Below are 23,347 nucleotides of genomic sequence, written 5' to 3' on the forward strand. Positions count from 1 at the left end.
GTTTTGCATTTGTCACCAACCTGGAAGGCAGTGTGGCTGTTCTAGAGAATACTGTTGTCATCCTTGGCACTCTTACTTCCAAATAGCAAACCCACAGGGTGGGCTTCAGCAGGAGGGAAGACAGGCATTCAGGATTTGTTCAGCTCCAAGGAACACAAAACCAGGCTGACGACAGGTTAAACAGACGCAACACTCCAAGAGGTCAGACTCCCTGACTGTCTAGCTGCTGGCCTCTTGATTGTTGCCGTCAGCGCCTGGATCACTGAGACCTACTGTGGTTGCCCTAATGGCTGTAAATAACTGCTTCAGCTCCAGCCAGAGCATCTACCTTTTAAGGCAAGAAGAAGGGGGCGAGCGTGGTACCAACCGCATCTGTCCTCATCAAGAAAAATGAAATTTCCCAGAAACCCTCTGCACTGGTTAGGAGTTGCATTTGGCTGTGCGTGAGTGACAGAAATAGGAATAACGGTCCTACACAAGGTAGAAGCTCCTTGCTCTCCCATTAAAAAGCCCAGAAGTTCAGCCCTGGCTGAGTAGCTCAATGGTTAGAGCCTTATCCCAATACACCAAGGTTGTGGGTTTGATCTCCGGTCAGGGCACATACAAGAAGTAACCAATGAATGCACAAACAAGTGGAACAACAAATCTCTCTCTCTCAAAAAAAAAAAAAAAAAAAGCCCAGAAGTACAGGTTCACGTCTGTGAGGACCCAGTGTCCTTCCATCCTGCGCTGCCACCCCGTGCGGGTCCTAGCCATCCTCAAGGCTGTTTTAGGTCCAAAAGGGCCTCTGGAGCTCCAGCCTTTTTGACTGTGTTTGTTCATCCTACGTGTGAGTTGCAGGTTGGCCAGTGAGCTCTGCTCATCACAAGTACTCAAGGAGCCTGCTGCTGGCGCGGCCAGCATTTTAACAGTCGCCGTTCCTTGTGGCAGAGAAAGAGCCAGATTAAAATCCAGCCTGGAAGTGATCTGTCCCAGCCCTTTGGCCAGAACTCATTGCACGGCCCCACCAGCCAGGAGAGTGCAGTGAGCTGTGATCCTGCCGTTTGCCTGAGAGGCAGGGAGATGCTATTTGGCAAATAGCACGGAGGGCAGAGATGGCGTTGCTGGGGCTGGTTTCGGCAGTCTTGTGGGCAGGTGTCCCTACCAGTTCCTGGCCCTCCCCTCATGGCCCTGCTACAGCTCCAAGCATCGTATTCTCCCTCAACAACACCCAAAGGTGAACCAAAGGGTGTTCACTCCCGTAGGTGCCTTTTTTTACCAGGAACTTTCTGTCCTCAGACTCCCCACAGATATCATCTCAGTTCCCACTGGCAGCAGAGTGGGTCTGTAGGCCACTTAGAACCGCAGGGAATGCTGGGGAAGCGATTGCTGGGGGGCTCAGTCAGCCTGGGCGCAGCAGCAGAGATGGCCACGGGGAGACCCAGGCTGCGTCCTTCTGGTGTCGTTGCTCTCGTCATGCAGGGTTGGGTGCAGGAGTTAGTCTCCCGTTACTGTAGCAGCACGGATGACATGCAGAGGAGTGGAGGCTGACAGGTTTGCACCAGGGCGGGAGGAACAGGACAGACGCTTCAGAACTCACCTGTGAGGGGGCTGCCACCACTGCCAGAATGCGGGCTGTGGCATAGGGGACAGCAGTGGAGCTGTCGAGTTCAAGGGCACAGTCATCAGCGCTGCTACTAAGCTAGTGACTGGGCCTGGAAGACTAAGCTGGCCCCACCGCTGCCCCCGTTGCCTCTCCGAGGGCAGGAAGATGAATACAGATGAGTCTCCTCATTGCTCATCAGCCAAACAGGCCAAAGTGGCAGGAAGTTGCCCTCACCTAACTTCCACTTTCCAGATCTTAGTGTATCTGATTGGTAGACTCTATCTTGTGTTTGGCACTCTAGTTGCAAGGGAGCCTGGGAAATGCAGTTTTTAGGTCTTTGATCCATTTTGAGTTAATTTTTGTGTATAGTGACAACAGTAAAGTTTCATTCTCTTGCTTAGGGCTTTCTAATTTTCTCAGCGCTATTAATTGAAGAGGATTTCTTTTCTCCATTAGATGTGTTTTGGCTCCTTTGTCAAAATTATTTGCCCATATACATAGGGGTTTATTTTTGGGATCTCAGTTCTGTTCCATTGGTTTGTGTATCTGTTTTCCTGCCAATACCATACTGTTTTGATTATTGTCTCCTTGTGTTACAATTTGAAATCAGGGAGTGTGATACTTTCGGCTTTGCTCTTTTTTCTCAGGATTGCTCAGAATGGGCGTCTCCTCTGACAGGTCGCCTCCGTCTCAGGGCTCCACCCCTGTGGGGGAATGTGGCAGTGGGGTTTCCCAGACCCATGAAATCCCAGTGCTGTCCCCTGCAGCCAGATGCTGCCAGCAGTACAGCGGTGAGGGGTGGGGGCGGAGTGACGGGGGAGAGGCCGGCTGGTGTGCTTGTGGCTTTGTTCTCCCAGTAATGGCGACTGCCTGACCTCAGCTGCCTCACCTCTGTATCCCCACCCATCACTGCGATTAGCCGCAGTGTGCTCCTCCTGCTCAGGGAAAGATGCTTATTTCTCTCAATTTTTTTTTTTTTAAGATTAAAAAAAAATTGATGTTTCGATACGAGAGGGAGACATTGATTGACTGCCTCCTGCACCTCGAGGTGATCAAGCCTGCAATCCTCCCCGGAGGCATGTGCTCTGACCGGGAATCGAACTGGCAACCTTTCAGTGCCCAGAACGATGCCCAACCAACTGAGCCACATCAGCCACATGCCTCCCCAGTGTTCAGGGCTGCAGATAATGTGCTCTGTAGCCTGATACTCAGTGCTACAGCCTCTGGCCCGCTGCTGGCCCTTGGCAGGGAGGCGGCCAGCTTGTGGCTTTGTTTTTCTGTTTGGCAGTAGTGGCTGCCAAAATACTATGGCTGCACCTCTGTGCTGGCTCCTCCCTGGTCACTGGGCTCAGCTGCAGCAGCAGCAGGTACTGACCGTGCAGGCAGGGAACATACCTGTATCTCCTTGGTCTGCAGGGGGTGCAGGGGGCAACCTGATCCCCCTCTCCTGAGACCCACACCCATGGCCCTGTCTCAGCTCCTCTCCCTCCCCTCCTCCCCGTTCCTTCCAACTCCCCCACCTTCGGATGCTTCACCGGGGGAATCGCTCAGCCTTGTGAGGAAACCTGTTGCTGCGACTTCCAGGGGAGACCAGGGGACCCTCATGTTGCTGTGATTCTAACGTCACCCCTCACCTTATTTTCATAACCTGTGAGCCGGCTACTTTTTTCTTTTATCGAGATAGAATTTACTTACCACAAGCTCAATTTTATGGTAAAACTTAAGATTTTCGAGGTGCATAAGTCAGTGGATTTTAGTATTCGCACAATTTTGCAGCCGTAGCCAGTGTCCAATTCCAGAACATTCCGCCGTGCATGCCCCAAAGAAGCCCTCTAGCTGTCAGCAGTTGCTCCCCCTTCTCCCCTCTCCCAGCTCCTGACGACCACTAGTCTCCTTTCTGTCCACAGATCGGCCTGTTGTGGACATTTCATAGACGGAATCACACAGTCCACGGTCCTGTGTGTCTGGCTTCTTTGCTTTGGGTGCTCCCGAGGTCCGTCCGTGCTGCAGCGCGGATCAGGCTGTGCTCCGCTTTATTGCCGAGTGATATTCTGAGTGGCTCTGATGCTGGGATTATTCCTCAGCTGGCGGACACTGGGCTGTTCCATTTCTTGGCTCTCAGGAATACTGTCCGAGTTCCTGCGTGGGCATTTACATTCGTTTCTCTGGGGTTCGTGCCTAGGCGTGGAGGTGCTGGGTAATTCCACACGATAACTCCACGTTTCACCCTTTGAGGAACTGCAGGCTTTTCCACTGCGGCTTCCGCACCTCACATCCCCCCCCCCCCCCCCCAGTGTCTTCTTTGTCGCGGCCGTCCTGGTGGGCACGTCCTGGTGGGCACGCGGGGATCTGAGCGCGGTTTGGTTTGGTTTGAGCTGCCCTAATGAGCGCTGCCTGCTCCCAGCACTGAGACCTCGGCAGCCCCGGCAGAGCCCGCCCTGCTGGAGACCACCTGCTCGCCGGTGGCGGCGACGCTTTGATGACAGCCACCAGGAGACTTGGCTTGAGTCCTGGCCCAATCCCAGTGCTTAATGCCCTCTTTGTGCCTCAGTTTCCCTCTTTGTTCAACGGGGCTACCTTCCAGGGTAACCTCATGGCTCCCACCCCAAAACTGAATCCCTAACCCCTCTTTTCCCTTCTTTCCCCCAGGATGCCCGTGGAGGGGACTCCTTCACCTCGGAAGACGAACCAACCTTTGACCCCGGGTAAGAACCCGACTGGGCTGTCATCAGCACTGTGCAGCCCACGGCCCCGCCGCTCAGAACCGACGAGGGGTAGGCTGAGCTGTACCCCTGGGGGGCAAGTGGTGACACCTTACCCTCCGTGGTCATGGCACCATGGGCTTCACTGCCCACAGTCAAGATGGCTCCCCCACCCCGGCCTTCCAGTCCCAGGAGAGTGGGTGGGGAAGGCCAGCATCTCCAGGGTTTGCAGCCTTGCTCATTCTGCCAGGCTCTCTGGTTGGCTGCGGGCATCCCCAGTGAGTCCAGGCCGTCTGAGTGCTGCAGGAGGGGCACCAGGGAGGCATCTGATCCCTCCGGGGGTGGGGAACCCTTCCAGGAAGAGGCAGTGCAGAGCCTGGCTCTGAGGGGCGCTTGGCGTGGGCACTGGCCTTTGTTGTGGCTCCAGGGTGGGGTCTGGAGTGGAGAGAGGTTGGAGGCGACACAGGCAGGGGCAGACCGAGGGCTAGGGAGCCGATGTGGAGCAGGCACATGTCCCCCGGGGGGGGCTCTGTTCACATTTTATTCACTTGTGTTTCCATGGATGTGAGGTGACCCAGAACTCCCAAGGGTGGGGCCTGGGGCTGGCTCCTGTGGGCTCTTAGGACAGGTGCCATGTGCCCCCTGGCTCCCCACACCTCTCCCGACACGGTGCCACCCCCAGGTGCGGAGCCCAGCTGCCCCCGGGACTCCTGGGCCTTCTGGGTGAGCCTGGGGGAGCTCAAGTCCATCCGCCGGTCCAAGCCAGGCCTCAGCTGGGCCTACCTGGTCCTGGTGACCCAGGCCGGAGGCTCCCTGCCCGCCCTGCACTTCCACCGCGGGGGCACGCGCGCCCTGCTCCGCGTCCTCAGCCGCTACCTGCTGTTGGCCAGGTGAGCATTCCCCTTGGTGCCAGGCTCTGCCCCCCACGGCCGCAGGCCCCTCAGCTGGGAGAGGAGCAACTCAAACTGATTCAGAGGCAGGAAAAGGGAACTGATTGGCACGAGTAACCGCCACGTCCAAGGGTAGTTTGGTGTCAGGCAGGCCCGGTCCCAGGATGCTGGACAGAGCGGGTCTGCTTCCCTCTGAGTTTCTCACGCTCAGGGACCAGCAGCCCTGGTGTAGCCGGTGGATGGACGGACAGAAAGCAACTCCCTCCTCACATTCCAACAGCTTCCCCGGCTGCTGCCTCTCGCGCCTGACCAGGAAGGGGGCAGTCAGTCCCCTGACCCGGGAGGGGGAAGGCCCTCATCCGCCCTGGGCCGTGCCCACCCCCGGGGTCCAGCTGTGGTCTCAGGCCCGAGAAGAGGGAGTCCCCAGTGGAAGGAGGCGGGAACACTGCAGGGCCTCTACCTGTGCGTCACCAAACCCTCTCCCTCCAGCTCCCCGCAGGACTCCCGCCTCTACCTCGTCTTCCCGCACGACTCCTCCGCGCTCTCCAACTCCTTCCACCACCTCCAGCTCTTCGACCAGGACAGCTCCAACGTGGTGTCCGTGAGTCCCCAGCAGCGGCGCAGAGGGGGGGGTGGGGGGGGGCTGTGGGGGCGAGGCGGTCGGGCGGAGTGTGACCAGTCCTCCCTCTGTCCCCAGCGCTTCCTCCAGGACCCCTACTCCACCACCTTCAACAGCTTCTCCCGCGTGACCAACTTCTTCCGGGGAGCCCTGCAGCCACACCCGGAGGGGGCCTCCCGCGACCTTCACCCGGTCCCCGACGACGAGCCCGAGCCTGGGTTCGAGGTCATTTCCTGTGTGAGTAGCAGGGCGGACGCCATTACTTTGGGCTGCCACCGCGGGCGTGGGCCTGCATTTCCCAGCGCCTCCATTTCGTCCCGGAGAAGGGGGCATAATAATGGCACCACCCTCATCGGGTGGCGTGAGTGACTGGAAAGTGCTCACAGCCTGTGCTCCTGGTGCTGGCTGTTATTGGGGGGCCCTTCCAGACTTGGGGTGACTTTGTCCCTGACCCAGGGACGGAGTTGCTTCCCGCCCCACCCTGAACATTACCTGTCTGCTGAGCTAAGAAGGGCTGAGGGGACGTGAAGGTGGCTGGGATGCGGCTGGGGAGGGCTGTGGGGTCCCCCACATCGGGGCTCAGTGCGGTGTCCCCGCAGGTGGAGCTGGGGCCTCGGCCGGCCGTGGAGCGGGCGCCTCCGGTCACAGAGGAGGAGTGGGCTCGCCACGTGGGCCCCGAGGGCCGCCTGCAGCAGGTCCCCGAGCTCAGAGCCCGGATCTTCTCAGGAGTGAGGCGCTGGGCTGGTGGGGGGCTGGGCCGGGCCGGCCGGCGGCCTGGGGCCCCCTCTGAGCTCCCGCCTGCTCCGCCCCCAGGGTCTGAGCCCCAGCCTGAGGCGAGAGGCCTGGAAGTTCCTCCTGGGCTACCTCAGCTGGGACGGCTCCGCCGAGGAGCACAAGGCGCACGTGCGCAAGAAGACGTGAGTGAGCCCCAGCACGGCGCCCCGCCCCCCACGCTGATTGGCGGGTTTTGATCCGCACGTCCCAGCGGCCAGCAGGGCGCCCGGCACGTGGCACAGCACCCAGCACGTGGCAGGGCACCCGGCACGTGGCATAGCACCCAGCACGTGGCACGGCGCACGTTGGGTTTGAGCCTGTCACGTGCTGGGCAGCACCCGTGCACGGGGGAGACTGGCGGCTGCCGTTTGTCCTGGTGCCACACTGTCTCCTGGTCACTGCTTTGCTTCCTGAACTGTGGGCCACCCCTCCTCTTGCTTGTATATGCTGTGCCCCTGCTATGCGGCCTGGTCCCCACACCCGGAGGTCTGTGCCCTGAGATGTCAGGAGGGGGGTCTGCCTGGTCAGGGAGAGGCTCTGGGGCGGTGGCCGGGGCTGAGCCCTGCAGACGGAGGAGGTGGCAGGCGCCCTCACGCCGCCCCTCGCCCCTCAGGGACGAGTATTTCCGGATGAAGCTGCAGTGGAAGTCGGTGAGCCCCGAGCAGGAGCGGAGAAACTCGCTGCTGCACGGATACCGCAGCCTCATCGGTGGGTTGGGGGCTGGGAGCCGCGCCTCCCAGGAGCGGGGTGAGGGCATCTGAGGGGGATGGGGGTGAGCAGGGGGAGAGGGAGGAGAGCCAGGCTGCTTGGGCTGAAGCCCCGCTCTGCCATCTATTCACCGTGAGTACATCCTGGCAAGTGATTTTACCCTGGGCCTCAGTTTCCCCGTCTGTGGCTGGTTAGTAACCATGGCACTGGAGGATGTGGGGAGTGTGGAGCAGCCCTCACTCCAGGGTCAGGTGGTTGGGGACTGGCCCACACCTGCCTGGGGAGGGAGGAGAGGGGGCTGCAGCCAATGGCCAGCAGGGATGGGACCCCCCCCCAACTTTCTCACCGTGGCACCCTGCACCCTGTCCCCACAGAGAGAGACGTGAGCCGCACGGACAGGACCAACAAGTTCTACGAGGGTCCCGAGAACCCGGGGCTGGGCCTGCTGAACGACATCCTCCTCACCTACTGCATGTACCACTTCGACCTCGGTGGGCGCCCGAGGCAGGGCGGCGCCGCCCCTGGGGGGCTGAGGGCCTGGGCCGGGCCCTGACCTCCTGTCCCCACAGGCTACGTCCAGGGCATGAGCGACCTTCTCTCCCCGATCCTCTACGTCGTTCAGAACGAGGTGGACGCCTTCTGGTGTTTCTGTGGCTTCATGGAGCTTGTGGTGAGGCTCGGAGCAGGGGTGGGCGACGGGCGCCTGGGAAGGATGGGGTGCGACGCCTCCCGTGCCTCCCCCCACAGCACGGGAACTTCGAGGAGAGTCAGGAGACCATGAAGCGGCAGCTCGGGCAGCTCCTGCTGCTCCTCCGGGTGCTGGACCCGCCGCTCTGTGACTTCCTGGGTACGTGTCTCGCTGGGTGGGCGGGCGGGGGACAGCAGGGACAAAGGTGTCGTCAAAGAGCCTCTGGGAACGAGCAGCCCCAGACGGTGTCCAGGACATTGGGTCCTGATCCTAAAAAGAGAAACATCTGGCACCACCCAGAGCCCAAAACGTACCGGTGAAAGCAGGGTGGGGCTTGGAGCAAACCCCGAAGTGCAGGCCCCCACGTGCCGCCCCCCACATGCCGCCATCAGTCCAAGCTCCTGAGGGAACGCCCACCCGCCTTGAACCCGGGGCTGGAAACTGGTTCTCTGGACTCCTGGCACTGGGACTGCTGCTTTCTGGCCTTAAAATGTGTCTTGGAATTTGTTCAGTGTAAAAAATGCAAGAAATTCAGATAAGAGGAAGAAAATAGAAGTTGCTGTTGATAGTAGTATTCTTTTGATGCAGATGACAAGTTAGCTTACTTACGGGTATTTCTTCCGTAAAGTGTAGGCTCACTGTGGGGGAGGGAGATATATCGGAGCAGAAACCAAGACCTAGAAAGCTCATGCCAGTTCTGGAGACACCTGCACATTAGCTGCCTCTGTGTCATTAAAAGGTTCTTTTAGTTGCCCTGGCCGGTTTGGCTCAGAGGATAGAACGTTGGCCTGCGGACTGAAGGGTCCTGGGTTCGATTCCGGTCAGGGACACATGCCTGGGTTGCGGGCTTTAAAAAAAAGTTTCTTTTAGCCTCAGCCGGGAGGGCCCAGGCTTGATCCCCAGCCCCGGTTGGGGTGAGTGTGGGAGGCAACCCATTGATGTGTCTCTCACATCAATGTTTTTCTGTCTCTCCTCCTCCCTTCCACTCTCAAAAAATCAATGGAGAAATATACTTGGATAAGGAATAACAACAACAACAAAAAAGTTTCTTTTAAAGATTTTCTTACTTTTTTTTTTTTAAGAGAGAGAGAAAGGGAGAGGGAAAGAGCTAGAAACGTTGGTGTGAGCAAAACCTTGATTGGCTGCCTCCTGCAAGCCCCCTACCAGGGATTGAGCCTGCAACCTGGGCATGTGTCCTGACTGGGACTCGAACCAGCAACCTTCTGGTGCCCAGGATGACATCCAATCAAGTGAGCCACCCCAGCAGGGCCATTAAAAATGTTCTAACCAGCGGTTCTCAACCTGTGGGTCGCGAACAATGAAAGTACATCCTGCATATCAGATATTTACATTATGATTCATAACAGTAGCAAAATTAGTTATGAAGTAGCAACGAAAGTAATTTTATGGTTGGGGGTCACCACAACATGAGGAACTGTATAAAGGGTTGCGGCATTAGGAAGGTTGAGAACCACCACTTGTATTGACCGCACAGCGTTTATCCCTCTTAATGATTTAAGATGATGTACAAGAACAGATTTGACCTGACCTGGACATTTGCAGTTTTTCATCGTGACAAATAGAGTCTGGATAATTTCTTTAGGTAAAATTCGAGGAAGTGAGATTGTATCTCGGGCAGTAGATATTTTTACAGCTTTTGAAATGTCTGTCCCCATCGCTACTTTCCGGGAAAGTTCTACCAGTTTCTGTGTTTGCTCGACGTTTCCTCACGTCTCTTGGGCCTCACTGTCCCTCCGTGTGTGCGTGGAAAACACGGGACGGCTCACCTCGCCGGGGTTTGGAAGGCAGGATGGGGACGGTTCCCGTTGACACGGCATTCCTGCCTCGGCCCAGAGGCTTCCCACGCAGGGCAGGAGTTACCGCCTCACCTGGTGCCGGGTCTCACCGCAGGGTCTTAGCTGCCATCCGACGGGCACACTGTGAATTGGAACGGGGCGGGCACTGGTTGTGAGCTTGCTGATTGCTTAGCACCACCCTCCACCGCTGTCCTCCTCTAGACTCCCAGGACTCTGGCTCTCTCTGCTTCTGCTTCCGGTGGCTGCTCATCTGGTTCAAGAGGGAATTCCCCTTCCCGGATGTTCTTCGGCTGTGGGAGGTGGGCAGCCGGCGTGGGTGGAGGCTGTGGGAGGTGGGCAGGGGCAGGGGCAGGCCTGGGTAGGACCTCAGGCAGAGGCTGGCCTGTGACCCTCCCTCCGGCGCTCCCAGGTGCTGTGGACGGGGCTTCCGGGCCCCCATCTGCACCTGCTGGTGGCCTGCGCCATCCTGGACATGGAGCGGGACACCCTCATGCTCTCAGGCTTCGGCTCCAATGAGATCCTCAAGGTGAGGCTGACCCTGCCCTCCTGACCGTGCACATGGGACACAGCGGCTGGAAGGGGACTCAGTAGGATTGTGCAAGCAGGTTAGCTGAGCGGGGCAGCCCTGAGGCCAGCTCTGTTCTCCTGCCTGGCCCCATCTCTGGCTTGCAGTGTCCTCTCGCAGCCTGTGGTCTGTGCTTGTGGGCTCCCCCAGCACCCGAACTGGGCGGCCAGGCCACTGGGTGGAGCTCAGCGCTCTTTCCCTTCCTGATCCTGCATCTGGCAAGAAGCCTGGGAGAGCTGACCTCCCCTGACCCCCCAGCTACACTGTGAGCCCCAAGAGGGCCAGCTCTCCATGGTGTGGCTCAGTGGGCGCTCTGGCCGTGGGGGTTGAGGCCCGAGGCCGGCCTGACTCACTCCCCCCCACACCCCAGCACATCAATGAGCTGACCATGAAGCTGAGCGTGGAGGACGTACTGACGAGGGCCGAGGCCCTCTACCGGCAGCTGACAGCCTGCACGGTGAGTCCCCCACCTTCCCAACAGCCCCACTCCCCGCCCCTCAAACTTCTGACTTGGCTTCCCCTCCCCACCCTCCAGGAGCTGCCCCACAACGTGCAAGAGGTCCTGGGCCTGGTCCCGCCCGCAGCGCCGCACAGCCCCTCGCCTCCCGCCTCCCCGCTGCCGCTGTCGCCCACCCGCACCCCGCCGGCCCCGCCGCTCCCCGCGGACGCAGCTGCACAGCCGGACAGCAGCCTGGAGATCCTGCCTGAGGAGGAAGAGGAGGACGGCGTGGGCGCCTAAGTTGCTGGGCTGGGCTGGCCTGGCTGCAGCCTGCGCGGCTGCACAGCACTTTATCCAGCTCCCGCCCATGACCACACCCACGGGCTGGGGGTGGAGCCAGCAAAGGGGCGGGGCTCCCGCCCGGCCTCCCCGCCCTCCGATTAGCTGGTTTCATTAACTGACATTTCTGTGTCCAGTTGGCCTCCTGTAGGTGTAGGAAGGGGAGGGGGTGGTGCGTGTTCCCCTCTGACCACTCTGCAGAGCAGGTGTTTGGCCGTGGACCCCAAACCCGGCCAATGAGATTACGGGGAGGTCCCTTGGGGGTGAGTGGTGTGTGGGGGCGGGGCTTGTGGAGGAGTGAGGATGGGGTGCTGGGGTGCAGCCTTGTTGTGCAGGGACACATCCTGGACATAACTGACATGGAAGGGCCTACAGAGCTGCTCGTACACTGAGGACCTGCGTACAGCGTTGTGGTACTTGAGGGAAATAAACTCGTGTTTGATCCACTGTTGGTCTGGCCTTTTGTTACTCGCATCCGGCCCCACCTGTGTCGTCACCGTCGGGCGGGCCCGGCGCCGTCCTCCCCAGGGAAGCCCCTGCGCAGGGCAGCACCCGGGCTCTGGGAGAGGCAGAAGCCCCTCTACCCCTGGCGCATGGCTTTGCTCAAAGCCAAGTGGGGAGGCAACTGAACCAGGGAGGGGACAGGACCACAAGGCTTTTTCCGAAAATAATTTAATACTCGGGCGTCTGGCTGGTGGCGTTGGGAGTGGCTGTCCCGCGCAGGGTTGAAGGGTAGGTGGTCTTCGCCGTTTGAGACTTGCACAGGGGCTGGCAGTCCACGGGGCCCTCGGCCACGCGCACGGGCTCCTCGTCCTCCGTGTGCAGAGCCTTCTCCTTGTGCAGGGACTTCTCCTGGCTGTTGATCGGGCTGTGCGTCTGGCCGTTGATGGACACGGCCGCGCGCAGCGCCGACTTGACGGCTGTCTCCATCCAGCCGTGCGGGTAGGCAGTGTGCTCCCCCGCGAAGTAGATGCGACCGTAGGGGTCCGTCCAGTCGATCTCCTCCCAGCCCTCCTTGGCTCGCCAGAGCGTGGGCGGCTGCACCACGAAGCCGCCCTGGCTGTGCGGGTCCTCTGCCCAGCGCTTGACCACGCCGGTGCCGTCCCAGAGCCGGTACACGATCGGCCCGTGCAGCGCCGCCACGTCATCCAGGGCCAAGTGCATCGTGTCTTCCGTGCTCAGGCCGTCGAACGGGGCCGTGGCGTCCCCCCACGTGTACGAGGCCAGCAGCAGCGAGCCCTCCCCTGGCGACGGGTAGATGATCACGCGCGACGGGCGGTCGGTGTTGGAGTGGCCGCCCTGGATGTGCTCCTCGTGCCAGAAGGGCCGGCGGAAGCTCAGGTACACCTTGATGGCCGGCTCGTAGTGCAGCTCGCGCAGCGCCTCCTGCCACTTGCGGGGCAGCGGCGGGGAGAACTTCATGCGCTGCAGCGCCGGCCCGGTGGCCGTCAGCAGCACCACGTCGGCGGCCATGGTCTTCTGATTCCGATCCCGGTGCCAGGTCCCGATGTGCACGTGCACCTCGTGCGGCTCCTGCTTCACGGCCGCGACCGGCGTGCGCAGCAGGATGGGCACCGACAGCGTGCTGAGCAGGGCGCGCGGCAGCAGGTCCCAGCCGCCCTCGATGCGGCTGTACCTGGGGAGCGGGGGGCGGGGGGGGGGGGCGGGCAGGAGCGTGACCTGGGCTCTCGGCCCGCCCCTTCCCGCTGGCTGGGCCTCTCTGTGCGCTCGCTGGTCACCTGCCCGGAGCCCTCCCTCTAATCACCCTCTACTACTGGCCCATAATTGGCACCTGCTTGCTCCCCGAGAACCCCACCCACTTCCTGAAGTCCCCCCAAGCTCCCCCCCAACCCCCCAACGGGGACTGGAAAGCACAGAATGATGTGACTCAAGAATCCCGCCTCTTCTGCCGGGGCCACGCCCTTCCTGGAACCTTTCTAATCCATTTCCTCCAGACCCCGGGGTGTGGGGGTGAATGTGGCTCCTTCTCCCTAAAAGCTGCACCCTTCTCGCCAGCCCCGCCTGCCCAGTATTGTGGCCCCCGCCACTCCGTTACTCCCCGCATTGGCCGCAGGCCCCGCCCCTCACCGGAGCCGATCGCTGAGGGAACCGTGGGCCCGCAGAGCCTCCAAGAAGCTGCGATGGAAGAAGCGGTCCTTGGACATCACGTCCCCCAGGAGGTTTGCGGCGGGCTGGCTCAGGTTCCCCTCGTTGAGGAGGTACTCCTGGGGACAGGTTCCCCTCGTTGAGGAGGTACTCCTGGGGACGGGTGCGGGTCCCCACTGCTGCGGGGTCCCTCCCAGCTCCGTCCCCACTGCTGCGGGGTCCCTCCCAGCTCAGCCTCCCGATGGCGAACCTGTGACACGCTTAATGCAGTGATGGCGAACCTGTGACACGCGCGTCAACTCATTTTTTTGGTTGATTTTTCTTTGTTAAATGGCATTTAGATATATAAAATAAATATCAAAAATATAAGTCTTTGTTTTACTATGGTTGCAAATATCAAAAAGTTTCTGTATGTGACACGGCACCAGAGTTAAGTTAGGGTTTTTCAAAATGCTGACACGCTGAGCTCAAAAGGTTCGCCATCACTGATAGGTTCCCTGGACCTTAGAGATCCGGTCCCCCTCCTCTTGTGACCGATGAGGAAAGGGAAGCCCCGAGAGGATGATGTCCAACCCCATGGCCAGGCAGGGAGGTTGCCAGGGCTGTGTCCCGGGTTCCTGCCCTCTGGCCCACGGCCGCCCTCCTGCTCCTGGTTTCAGACAGGGACACGGAGGCCTCGCTCACCAGGAGTGTCAACTTGTCGAACTTCCTCATGGCCTTTCTGCAGCCCATTTTCCTGATATCGATGATGGCCTGCAGGGGAACAGGCAGACAGCATTGAGCTGAGGGGCAGGATGGTGGGGGCTGGGCCCGGGGTCCAAATCTGGGTCCTCTTCCTGCTCCTGCTCATGGCTGACCTTCACCACTCGCGTTCACACTGCCAGGCCTTTGCCCACGCCGTCCTCAGCCCTGCCCTCCACTGCTGCTCCCATGTCACCCCCTGGGACGTCTTCCTGAGTCCGTACGCCCCTCATTCCCCGGCACACCTGGCACCGGAATGCTCGGCCAGGCGGGCGCTGTTTGGCCTGCCTCCGTGCCAGGCGTGGCTCCGTGCAGGCAGGGACAGTCCCTCTCAGTGCTGTGGCATTCTGGTGCCCAGGAACCACCTCCTGGTTCACTGTGGGCACTGACGGAAGTGGAATTCCTCTGCCACTGCTGAGGGGGCATGACTGCCCATAGCTTCCCAGGGCTCCTCAGCACCTGCAGCCGCAGTTCTATCCCCTCAGCCTGGCATCCCAGGCCCCTACCAGCCCCTGGACCGCCATCTCTTAAGGAAGCTCTGGTTCTAAGGACAATATCCAGTGCCCAGACCACCCTCAGCTCTCCCACCCCCACACCCTGTACTCTCCCCTTGGCTAGTCCTCCTTCACCGCTCTGCTCCAGGCTCATCTCCTGACCGCCTCCTCTGATTTCTGCCCTCTTCTTTGCTCACCTGGCTTCCCCCTTGTGCCCTTCCTCCCTCATTCCCTCACCATCACCTCGCATTTCTCTAGGCTCACTGAACTGGGAGGTGCCAACACGGCATGGCCTGAACTCAGCACCCACCCTTGTCCGGAAGGGGAGATGGACAATTAGGAGCTGCCAGAGAAGGGAGAGGCCGGCTCCTCCCTGAGGGCATCGGGGAAGGCTTCCTGGAGGAGGGGGCATTGGAGTTGGTTCTTGAGGGATGAGCAGGGTTCCCTGGGGGTAGGGGGTGAGGGGGTGGGGGACGGGGTCTTCCAGGCAGGGCAGGCAGGAGCCAGAGGAGAGGATGAGGCCCAAGTTGGGGCCAGGACTATTGTGACATGGGAAACCCGGAGTATGAGAGGTTTGGAGGAAGAGACTGAGTTCAGTATCAGGATCCTGGGTGTGGCCAGGGGGAGACAGACATAGATGTGGGTCTGGAAGACGTCTGCCTGCAGATCACGGTTTAAGCCACAGATGTAAGAGGTGAGGCTGTCCAGGACAGTGTGTGGGTGGGTGGGGAGGGCACCAGAGACCACAGGGGGATGGAGCTTTGGGGATAGGCAGTTTGCAGGGAAACTAAAGATGGAAGAGGCGGCCGTGGGAGACCAGGAGGCGTGAGGGGGAGAAGGAAAGGCTGGACAGGGGGACGACGAGGGGGCGCAGGACAGCGTGGGGGGCAGGGCTGCGGGCCCGGCGGGCGCCCACCTTGTTGAGAGCCATCTGGAAGATGTCCTCAGGCGCGTGGCCCTTCTCCTGGGGGCGCAGGTCGTAGCCCAGCTTCTCCGGCATCTTCTCCACCACGTAGTTCCGCAGCTTCATGTCGCCCACTTGGGTCCACGCGTTCTCGTCGTACTGGATGAACTTGGTCAGGTTGAGCCCCAGGCTCTTGCAGAGCACGTGCAGGATCCTGAGGGAGCAGGCAAGGCTGGGGCGGTCCGACAGGGGAGGCGGGGTGCCCCTTCCCTTGAAGAAGGGAAGGGGGTGGGTAGGGCAGCTGGGGACAGGGTTTGGGGAGGGGCCTGAGGCTGGAGTGGGGTTGGATTTGGGGGCAGCTGGGGACAGGAATGAAATGGGAACAGATGGAAGGCTGAGGGCAGTCCCGTGTAGGACAGGGTTTGGAGCGGGAGTCAGGGTCAGGGCAGGCAGAGCTGGGGGTCCAGAGGCACTGGGCGGGGCTAGCTAGGGGTCCAGTGGTGGGGCTGGGATCAGGAGAAGACCGGACTTGGAGGCGGGGCTGGGATCAGGAGAAGACCGGACTTGGAGGGACTTGGAGTATGCGCATGGCTCCCAGCTCCCCAATCCAGCCCGTTTTGACATGGGTATGCGCATGGCTCCCAGCTCCCCGATCCAGCCCGTTTTCTCATCCCGGTAGGTGAGGATGCGGCCCCCGATCCTGTTGGCTGCCTCCAGGATGGTGACCTGAGGGATGCAGGCATGGAACAGGGCCCTTCGGCTCCTCCCTCTGACACCATCCTCCCCCCCCCCCCCGGGGCCGAACCCCACTTCCATCCCCCCAGCTGGAAAAACCTGGACCCCACCATGGGCCCTTTCTTTTAAAAAAAAATATTTTATTGATTTTTTACAGAGAGGAAGGGAGAGGGATAGAGAGTTTGAAACATCGATGAGAGAGAAACATCGATCAGCTGCCTCCTGCACACTCCCTACTGGGGATGTGCCTGCAACCAAGGTACATGCCCTTGACTGGAATCGAACCTGGGACCCTTCAGTCCGCAGGCCGACGCTCTATCCACTGAGCCAAACCCTTTCTTTATGGGGAGGAGGAGGCACTGCTGGGAGGACAGATGCCACAGGGAGCGATGCAGCAGGAAGGCTGCCGGTCAGGTTAGAAAGGGACTTCCCAGCTCAGGGAGGGGAAATTCCTCAGAAGCCCCTGGCCTGGTCCGATACTCATTCTTGGATTTCAGTGAGAGGGACGGTGGTTAGACCTCAGGGGGCACTTCCCCTCGGGCGGGGTGTCCACCGGCACCGACACAAATTCCCCCAGAAGTGTGGAGGGCCCCAGACTTCCCCCCGGGATGCGAGTGGGGCCGGGGGTCGGAACCCCGCCCCCCAATGCAGTGCAGCACACGCTCCCTCTGGGTAGACCCCGGAAAGCACAGCTCCCTCTCCCCGCCCCCCACAGGGACGTGGCCAGGCCCCTCCAGCGGCAGCAGGAAAGACTCCAGGTAGACGGCAAGCAGCACCTCTCACCTTGTGGCCGGCATCGCTGAGCACCTTGGCGGCCATCAGCCCGGCCACGCCGGCACCGACCACGATCACCCTCTGGGGCTTTAAGGTCCGATTGAGGCCCAAGGTCACCACCTTGAGCAGCTGCTCATAGTCCGGGTCGTGCAGGCACGCCTCGAAGGGGTCCTGGCTGCGGACCGTCTCCCATTGGAGGGAGGCCACCAGGCCGAGGAGGACGGGGACCAGGGCAAGGAGGCGCCAGGCTGAGGAGAGGACAGGCCATGGGTATGGGGGGGAAGAGAAGCAAGCTCCGCCCTCCACCTGCAGGGCCTCCTCAGCTTACTTACCCAACGAAGGCCATGACTCGCACTGGGAAGTGGTGTCTGGGTTGGAGGGGAAACCAAGGCCACTGTGATTGGCCCGTCCCACCTCGCGCCACTTCTGGGGGTTGCCCGCTTCCGCTCTAGCCTTCTCCTGTGGGCCCCACATCTCTGGGACATGTCTCTCGACCCCGTCCCAGGGCCCTGTTCTGTGCTCGCCTGTCTGCCCTCCGCTTCCCTTCCCTGCACCCCTCCCCGCCTCTGCCTCCTTGTCTCTGCTCTGTTCCCTCTTTTCCTCACCCCTCCCTGCCTGTCTGCCTCTCCTCTCCCCCCCCCACCCCGTCTCCCCGTCTCTGTGTCTGTGGGTCCACCTCTCCCAGCCTCTGTACCTTAGCTGCCCGAGGATGGAGCACTGGCAGCCCTGCCTCTCCTCTGCCCGCCTCCTCGCCTCCTTGGTCCTTAAATCAGCCAAGCCCCGCCCTCCCTTTGGGAAACGAAACTGCTTTCCTGAGTCCCTCAGAGCCTAGTTGAAGCTGGGGGGTGCGGGGGGGGGGGGGGGGGGCGGTGGCGGGGTGGCAGGGGCCTGAGTGAGTGCCCCTCAGCCCGGGCTGTCCATCCCGGCATGGAGAACGCTGTGGGGCTCAGCTCAGCCCAGCAGTTCCGGCCTCTGCCTTTGGTCTCTGCCGCCCCATCTCTGGGGCACTTTTCCCTCGAGGCCGGCACTGAGAACAAGAGGACCCGCTACCAGGAATCCCCACACGGACCCTGGCCAGCGTGGCTCGGTCGGTTGGGCGTCATCCCGTGCACCCAAAGGCTGCCGGTTCAATTCCCAGTCAGGGCAGGGGCTGGGGGTGCAGGCTCCATCCCTGGTTGGGTGTGTACAGGAGGCAACTGATGAATGATTCTCACATTGATGTTTCTCTCTCCCTCCCTCTCCCTTCCTCTCTCTCCCAAATCAGTGAAAACATTAAAAAAGAAAAAAGGGGGTCCCACCCAGGCAGCAGGGGTGTCCTGGCTGTGGAGGGCTCTGTCAGGGGAAACATGGCGGGTCCCCGGCAGTGGGTGGGGGTGGAGAGGCAGTTTGGGGGATTTTTTGGGGCGGGAGGGGGAGGAGGAGAGGCAGAGGCCGCAGATCCTCAGCAGGAAGAGGCCTGGAAAGTCCGAGCAGTAAATCAAAGAGGGATGTGGTTTGATGGAGGGCAGGGTGGGGGGTGCATCCGAGTGAGTCAGAAAACACATGATGCAGGGCTGGGGGGCGGGGAGGCAGCGGCCAAGAAGGAAACAAAATCAGCGAGCGGACAGAGCTCGGAGGCCGACCGAGGGAGAGCCCAGGGCACGGTCAGTCAACAGCAGCGAGAGGGACGGTCCCAGGGACACCAGCTCCGAGGGCCCTCGGCTCGGTGCTCAGCCCTCCCCGGGGGCCTCACAGGCTGCGCTGGACAGAGAGGAACTGGGGCGAGGGGTGGCGAGGGGTGGCCAGGGCAGCCCCGCCTGCCGCACTCAGAGCCGTGGGGGAGGCGGGTGCCGCCGGGTAGGCCTCACTGGCAGTGACAGCAGCTGTACTTGGAGCAAAGATGCTCTCTAGTCCCAGACACCCCAGAGGGAGCGGAGCCTGGCCCAGGGCGGGGAAGGCGGGTGTCCTGGGCCCCCCAGTGGGAATGGGCAGGTGCCCCCTGCCCAGGGGCCCCAGTGCTCTGCGGCCTCATGGCAAAGTCCCACACGGAGCAAATAAGGACACGGAATTGGTGGCGGCAGCTGAGCCCAGGGCTCCCGGGGCCCGTCCGAGTGAGGAGCGGCTGGGGGCCCCGCTGGGGTCCCTGAGTTGACCCCCTGGTCTGCCCCCTACAGGATTGCTTTCCAAAGTCCCTCTGGCTCTGGGCACACCCCAAGTCGCCTCCTGGACTCTAGGAAGAGGAGTGGGGTGAGGCCTCCCCCAAGACACCCATTAAGGAGTCAGAGGGAGCGGGAGGGAGGCCGGCAGGACCCAGGAGGCGGGAATCAGGAGGCAGCCTGAACTAGAGGAGGGCCCTCACTAGGGCGGACCTGGCCAGTCTCCTGCTCCCGACAAAATGACTACGGGTGTCCTTCAGTCCCATGTGCCAAATACTTAAAAAACATTTTTTTTAAAAAAACAACATATATTTTAAATCCTCACCCGAGGACATGTTCATTGGTTTTTAGAGAGAAGGGAAAGGGGGAGGGGTGAGAGAGAGAGAGAGAACATCGATGTGAGAGAGAAAAAACACCGATTGGTTGCCTCCCGAACGCAATCTGAGGGGTCAAACCCTCAAACTAGGCATGCGCCCTGCCCAGGAGCTGGGCCTGAGATCTTTCGTGTGCGGGCGATGCTCAACCAGCTGAGCCACCAGCCAGGTCCAGGGACAACCTGACAACCTGACAGTGGACAGCCCAGGCTGGGAGTCACCCCCTGAGAAGGGCAGTCTGTGCTTGACCCCAGCAGCGAGGCTCTCGGCCCTGCTCGGCCACAGCTGGGCTCGTGGGAGGGGCCAGGCAGGGCTCTCCTCCCCAGCGCTGCTGCCACTTGGGCCATCTTTGTGGGGGTCGCCCCGTGCACCGTGGAGTGTTGGGCTGCGTCACTGGCCTCTACCCACCAGATGCCAGTAGCACTGGCCCCTCAGGCTGTGACACCACAGGTGCAGACACTGCCAGCTGTTTGTGGAGTCAGGGTGAGGGTGGATGGAACTCCCAAGGGTGGCCGGGCACGGTCCAGGATGGAGACCTGGGTGCAGTGGGCAGGAAGGCCACAGGACAGAGGTGGTTTGGGGGACGGGAGACTGAGTCATTTGGGGACCGCTTTGGCAGAAGTAACCAGACCTTCAGAGCCACTGCTGATACTGAGACGGGCATTGGGGCTAAAGTTAGGGTACGGAGTGAGGTGGAACGCGTTAGATGACGGATCTGGAATAGGTTCCCTGAGCTTGTGGGTAGGAGCTGCAGACACACTGTGAGAACCGGGGGTGTGGCCACTGGGGGGACAGGCCTGGGCCTCCCCCAGGTCGAGTATGTCTGCTTCAGTTAATGGTGGGATAGTCTGGTTTCATGATGGAGTTTCCAGACAAAATGTCAATCCTTCCAGACAGAAATGGTCTCCGGGAGGAAACCCTGCCGTGTCTGGTTTGCTTCTAGAACCACAAGGATGATTCTAATGGGGTTCAGGTCGAGTGTGAAGCAGCCAGCGGCCTGGCCCGGCTCCCTGGGGGCCTCTGTGGCCCGGAAGGCCGCTAATGGCGACGGCAGCCACACAGCCAGGGCAGGGCGTGCGTTCTTTCCTCTGAGTTGGCCCAAAGACCCCGAGTGGGGGTATTAAAACTTTCACCGAGTCTCAGAGGGGGCGGCGCCTGCCCCGGGGATGCCCAGGGCCCCCGGCAGAAGTCCAGACCTGGACAGGGGAGGGGGCAGAGGGCGGAGGGCAGACTTACTGATGCCCTGATCTTGCCTGACCCCTGGGCAGGGGCATCCTTCTCACAGAGCCCTCCTGCCCCGCCTTCCCGTTTCCAACCCCACCAAGCCTGGGGGGTGGGTGGGGGGAGGGGGACACTCACTGCAAGGCTGGCTCTCAGGGGCTCTCTCAGCGCCCATGGCCTTCCGGTCAGCCTGGGACAGAAGTCATCGTCAAGGCGAATGTGGTGGCTTTGTCCTGATCCCCTTGTTAGACCAGCGGTGCCAGGGTCCTGGGGTGGGGGCAGAGTGGTTGGGAGATTGCGGAGGGCAGGCCCTCCCTTCTCAAACGCGTATTATGGAAAATTTCAAGTCTATATAAGCACAGAGACCAGGATGGTGAACTATCCGATGCTCTATCCATTGAGCCAAACCAGCAAGAGCAAGAACTTACTTTTTAAAAAATAAAACTACAATACCAGTGTCACATTTACAGTGGAATTAAATCGATGTCCACATTTCCCTGAATGTCTCAAAAACTTTAACAACTGGTTTGTTTGAATCAAGATCTAAGTAGGAGCTCACACTGCATGTGAGCGACATTGCCACTGTCAGTGTCACATCCCCTCAGTGGATTTGGGGTCTGAGTCCTTGGAACCAGGGGTCTGACGTGACCCACAGCGCCACGCTGGACCCGGGCCCCGCGGAGCAGCGCGCCAGGTCTGGTTTCTGCCTTGGGGAAGTCTTTAGAGCTCACAGGTGAACCACGATGGTGTCTGGAGGCAAGGTGTGGGGGTTCCCTGGCGAGTCCCTATTTGTGGGGACCCTGTTTGCCAACGAGGGTGAGAGCTGTGGGACAGGCACGGGGGCAGCTGGGGACAGTTCTGCCTGGCTTCTGAGGATGAAGGATTCTGCTCCTGGGAGTCCTCAGCTGCTGCCCTGAGTCTGAGAGCAGACTCTTAAAGCTCCTAGACCAGTGGTTCTTAACCTTTTGGCCCTTTAAATACAGTTCCTCATGTTGTGACCCAACCATAAAATTATTTTCGTTGCTACTTCATAACTGTAATGTTGCTACTGTTATGAATCGTAATGTAAATATCTGATATGCAGGATGGTCTTAGGTGACCCCTGTGAAAGGGTCGTTCGACCGCCAAAGGAGTCGAGACCCACAGGTTGAGAACCGCTGTCCTAGACAATTTCGAAGGAGCAGTGGTGAGCTGGGGCTGGCGCGGACCAGTTCACGGAGTCTACTGGCTAATCCTCAGGATCGTTTCTTGGTTTTGACTTGCAAGCCATTATTAAAAAATTATAAATATTTACAATTAATTTTGTTAAAAACAAAGAGGATACTTGCCTGGCCAGGGTGGCTCAGTGGTTGGGCATCAACCTATGAACCAGGAGGTCATGGTTCCATTCCTGGTCAGGGCACATGTCAGTCCCCAGTGTGGGGCGTGCAGTAGGCAACTGATCAATGGTTCTCTCATTGATGTATCTTTCTCCCTCCCTCTCCCTTCCTCTCTGAAATCAATAAAAATATAAAGAGTAGACTCAAAACTCATTCCTTCCTAATTGCTTGCTTACATTTTACAAGTATATGCTCTGGAGGTGAATTAACTGCATCTGGACAGTGTGCATCAACTTCCCAAGTTGGTGTCGGGTGACCTCACGTGGGAACTGGCATATGCTACCCGGCAGGGCTTCCCCGCCTGGAGAGATGCGTTCAACACTGACCAGCACACCACTGCCCCGGAGTCCCGTTTCCGCCTCCCCTGGATCAAGGCCGCTCGCTCGCTCTGTAAATCTCTTTCAATCATCTGACCCTTTCCGTGCCAAGCGGTGCCCGACGAGCCTCATCCGGGGGAAGGGGCAGGGCCATTGTGGGAGGCAGTGGTTGGAGGTGAAGAGAAAGCCACAACCACAAACCCGATCGCCCCTCTATCCCTATCGGGGAGAAAGGCGTGCAGCTTACTGAGATGTGCCTGGACTTAATGGAGAGGAGCGCGGGCAGAGGCCATGTGTCTGGACTGGCGAGGGTGCACTGTTTTCCTCCTGGAAGGGAAAGTGCTGTTACAATGGAGCCGTCACCCGCAGGGTGGCCCCCAGTCGCCGCTGACCCTGCTGCACCCTGGGGACCACGAAGCCTGCTGGGCCACCCCCCCAGGGGGCCAGCGCACTGTGACCCCTCCTCCCGCCTGGCCACTGTCCGATTTATGATAACTGCTCGTGTTCTTCAAACTGGGGCGTCCAAGATTGCCCTGGAGTGTGGGAAGGAAAAGGGAACTAGTTTGTTTTTATTTAAAAAATACGATTGCCCTAGCTGGTTTGGCTCAGTGGATAGAGCGTTGGCCTGTGGAATGCAGGGTCCTGGGTTTGATTCTGGTCAAGGCCATGTACCTTGGTTGCAGCCTCTTTCCCGGCTCTGTCCCTGGTCAGGGCTCATGCAGGAGACAACCAATCGATGTGTTTCTTTCACATCGATGTTTCTCTCTGTCTTTCTCTCTCTCCCTCTTCCACTCTCCCTAAAAAAAAAAAAAAAAAAAAAAAAAAAAAAAATCAATGGAAAAATATCCTCGGATGAGGATTAACAAAAAACAAAAAAAATTTGTTCTATCAATTGTGTGGCCCGGGTCAGCCACCTCCTTGGATAGAGAAACACTTTCATTTTTGTAACCCCAAAGGCCATATCAGGATCAGGTAAGTGCAGGGGCTCCACAAATAGATGCTGAAATACAAACTACTCCTTACTTTCCGGGGACTCAAGGC

The 23,347-nt window shown here is 59.8% G+C and overlaps 2 protein-coding genes across 2 annotated transcripts; one reads left to right on the plus strand and one right to left on the minus strand.

Moving 5' to 3' along the window:
* The first annotated feature begins 286 nt into the window (after positions 1 to 286).
* TBC1D17 (TBC1 domain family member 17) lies at positions 287 to 11,087 on the plus strand. Its single transcript, XM_023748017.1, has 16 exons — positions 287 to 359; positions 2,233 to 2,376; positions 4,137 to 4,170; positions 4,235 to 4,359; positions 4,970 to 5,177; positions 5,667 to 5,778; positions 5,875 to 6,033; positions 6,396 to 6,524; positions 6,610 to 6,713; positions 7,184 to 7,278; positions 7,653 to 7,769; positions 7,848 to 7,948; positions 8,026 to 8,125; positions 9,985 to 10,082; positions 10,193 to 10,309; positions 10,719 to 11,087. Exons 1-16 carry the CDS (start codon positions 287 to 289, stop codon positions 11,085 to 11,087), a joined length of 2,085 nt encoding a protein of 694 aa, XP_023603785.1.
* A 695-nt stretch (positions 11,088 to 11,782) lies between these two features.
* Positions 11,783 to 22,633, minus strand: IL4I1 (interleukin 4 induced 1). Its single transcript, XM_023748015.1, has 8 exons — positions 22,554 to 22,633; positions 20,749 to 20,877; positions 16,890 to 17,128; positions 15,990 to 16,097; positions 15,384 to 15,590; positions 13,917 to 13,985; positions 13,215 to 13,351; positions 11,783 to 12,762 (listed from the first exon to the last, which is right to left on the minus strand). Exons 2-8 carry the CDS (start codon positions 20,783 to 20,785, stop codon positions 11,799 to 11,801), a joined length of 1,761 nt encoding a protein of 586 aa, XP_023603783.1. The 5' UTR covers positions 20,786 to 20,877; positions 22,554 to 22,633; the 3' UTR covers positions 11,783 to 11,798.
* Between the last annotated feature and the right edge of the window lie 714 nt (positions 22,634 to 23,347).

The sequence above is a fragment of the Myotis lucifugus genome, unplaced genomic scaffold (genome assembly GCF_000147115.1).
Source record: "Myotis lucifugus unplaced genomic scaffold, Myoluc2.0 scaffold_1091, whole genome shotgun sequence".
Classification (NCBI taxonomy): domain Eukaryota; kingdom Metazoa; phylum Chordata; class Mammalia; order Chiroptera; family Vespertilionidae; genus Myotis; species Myotis lucifugus.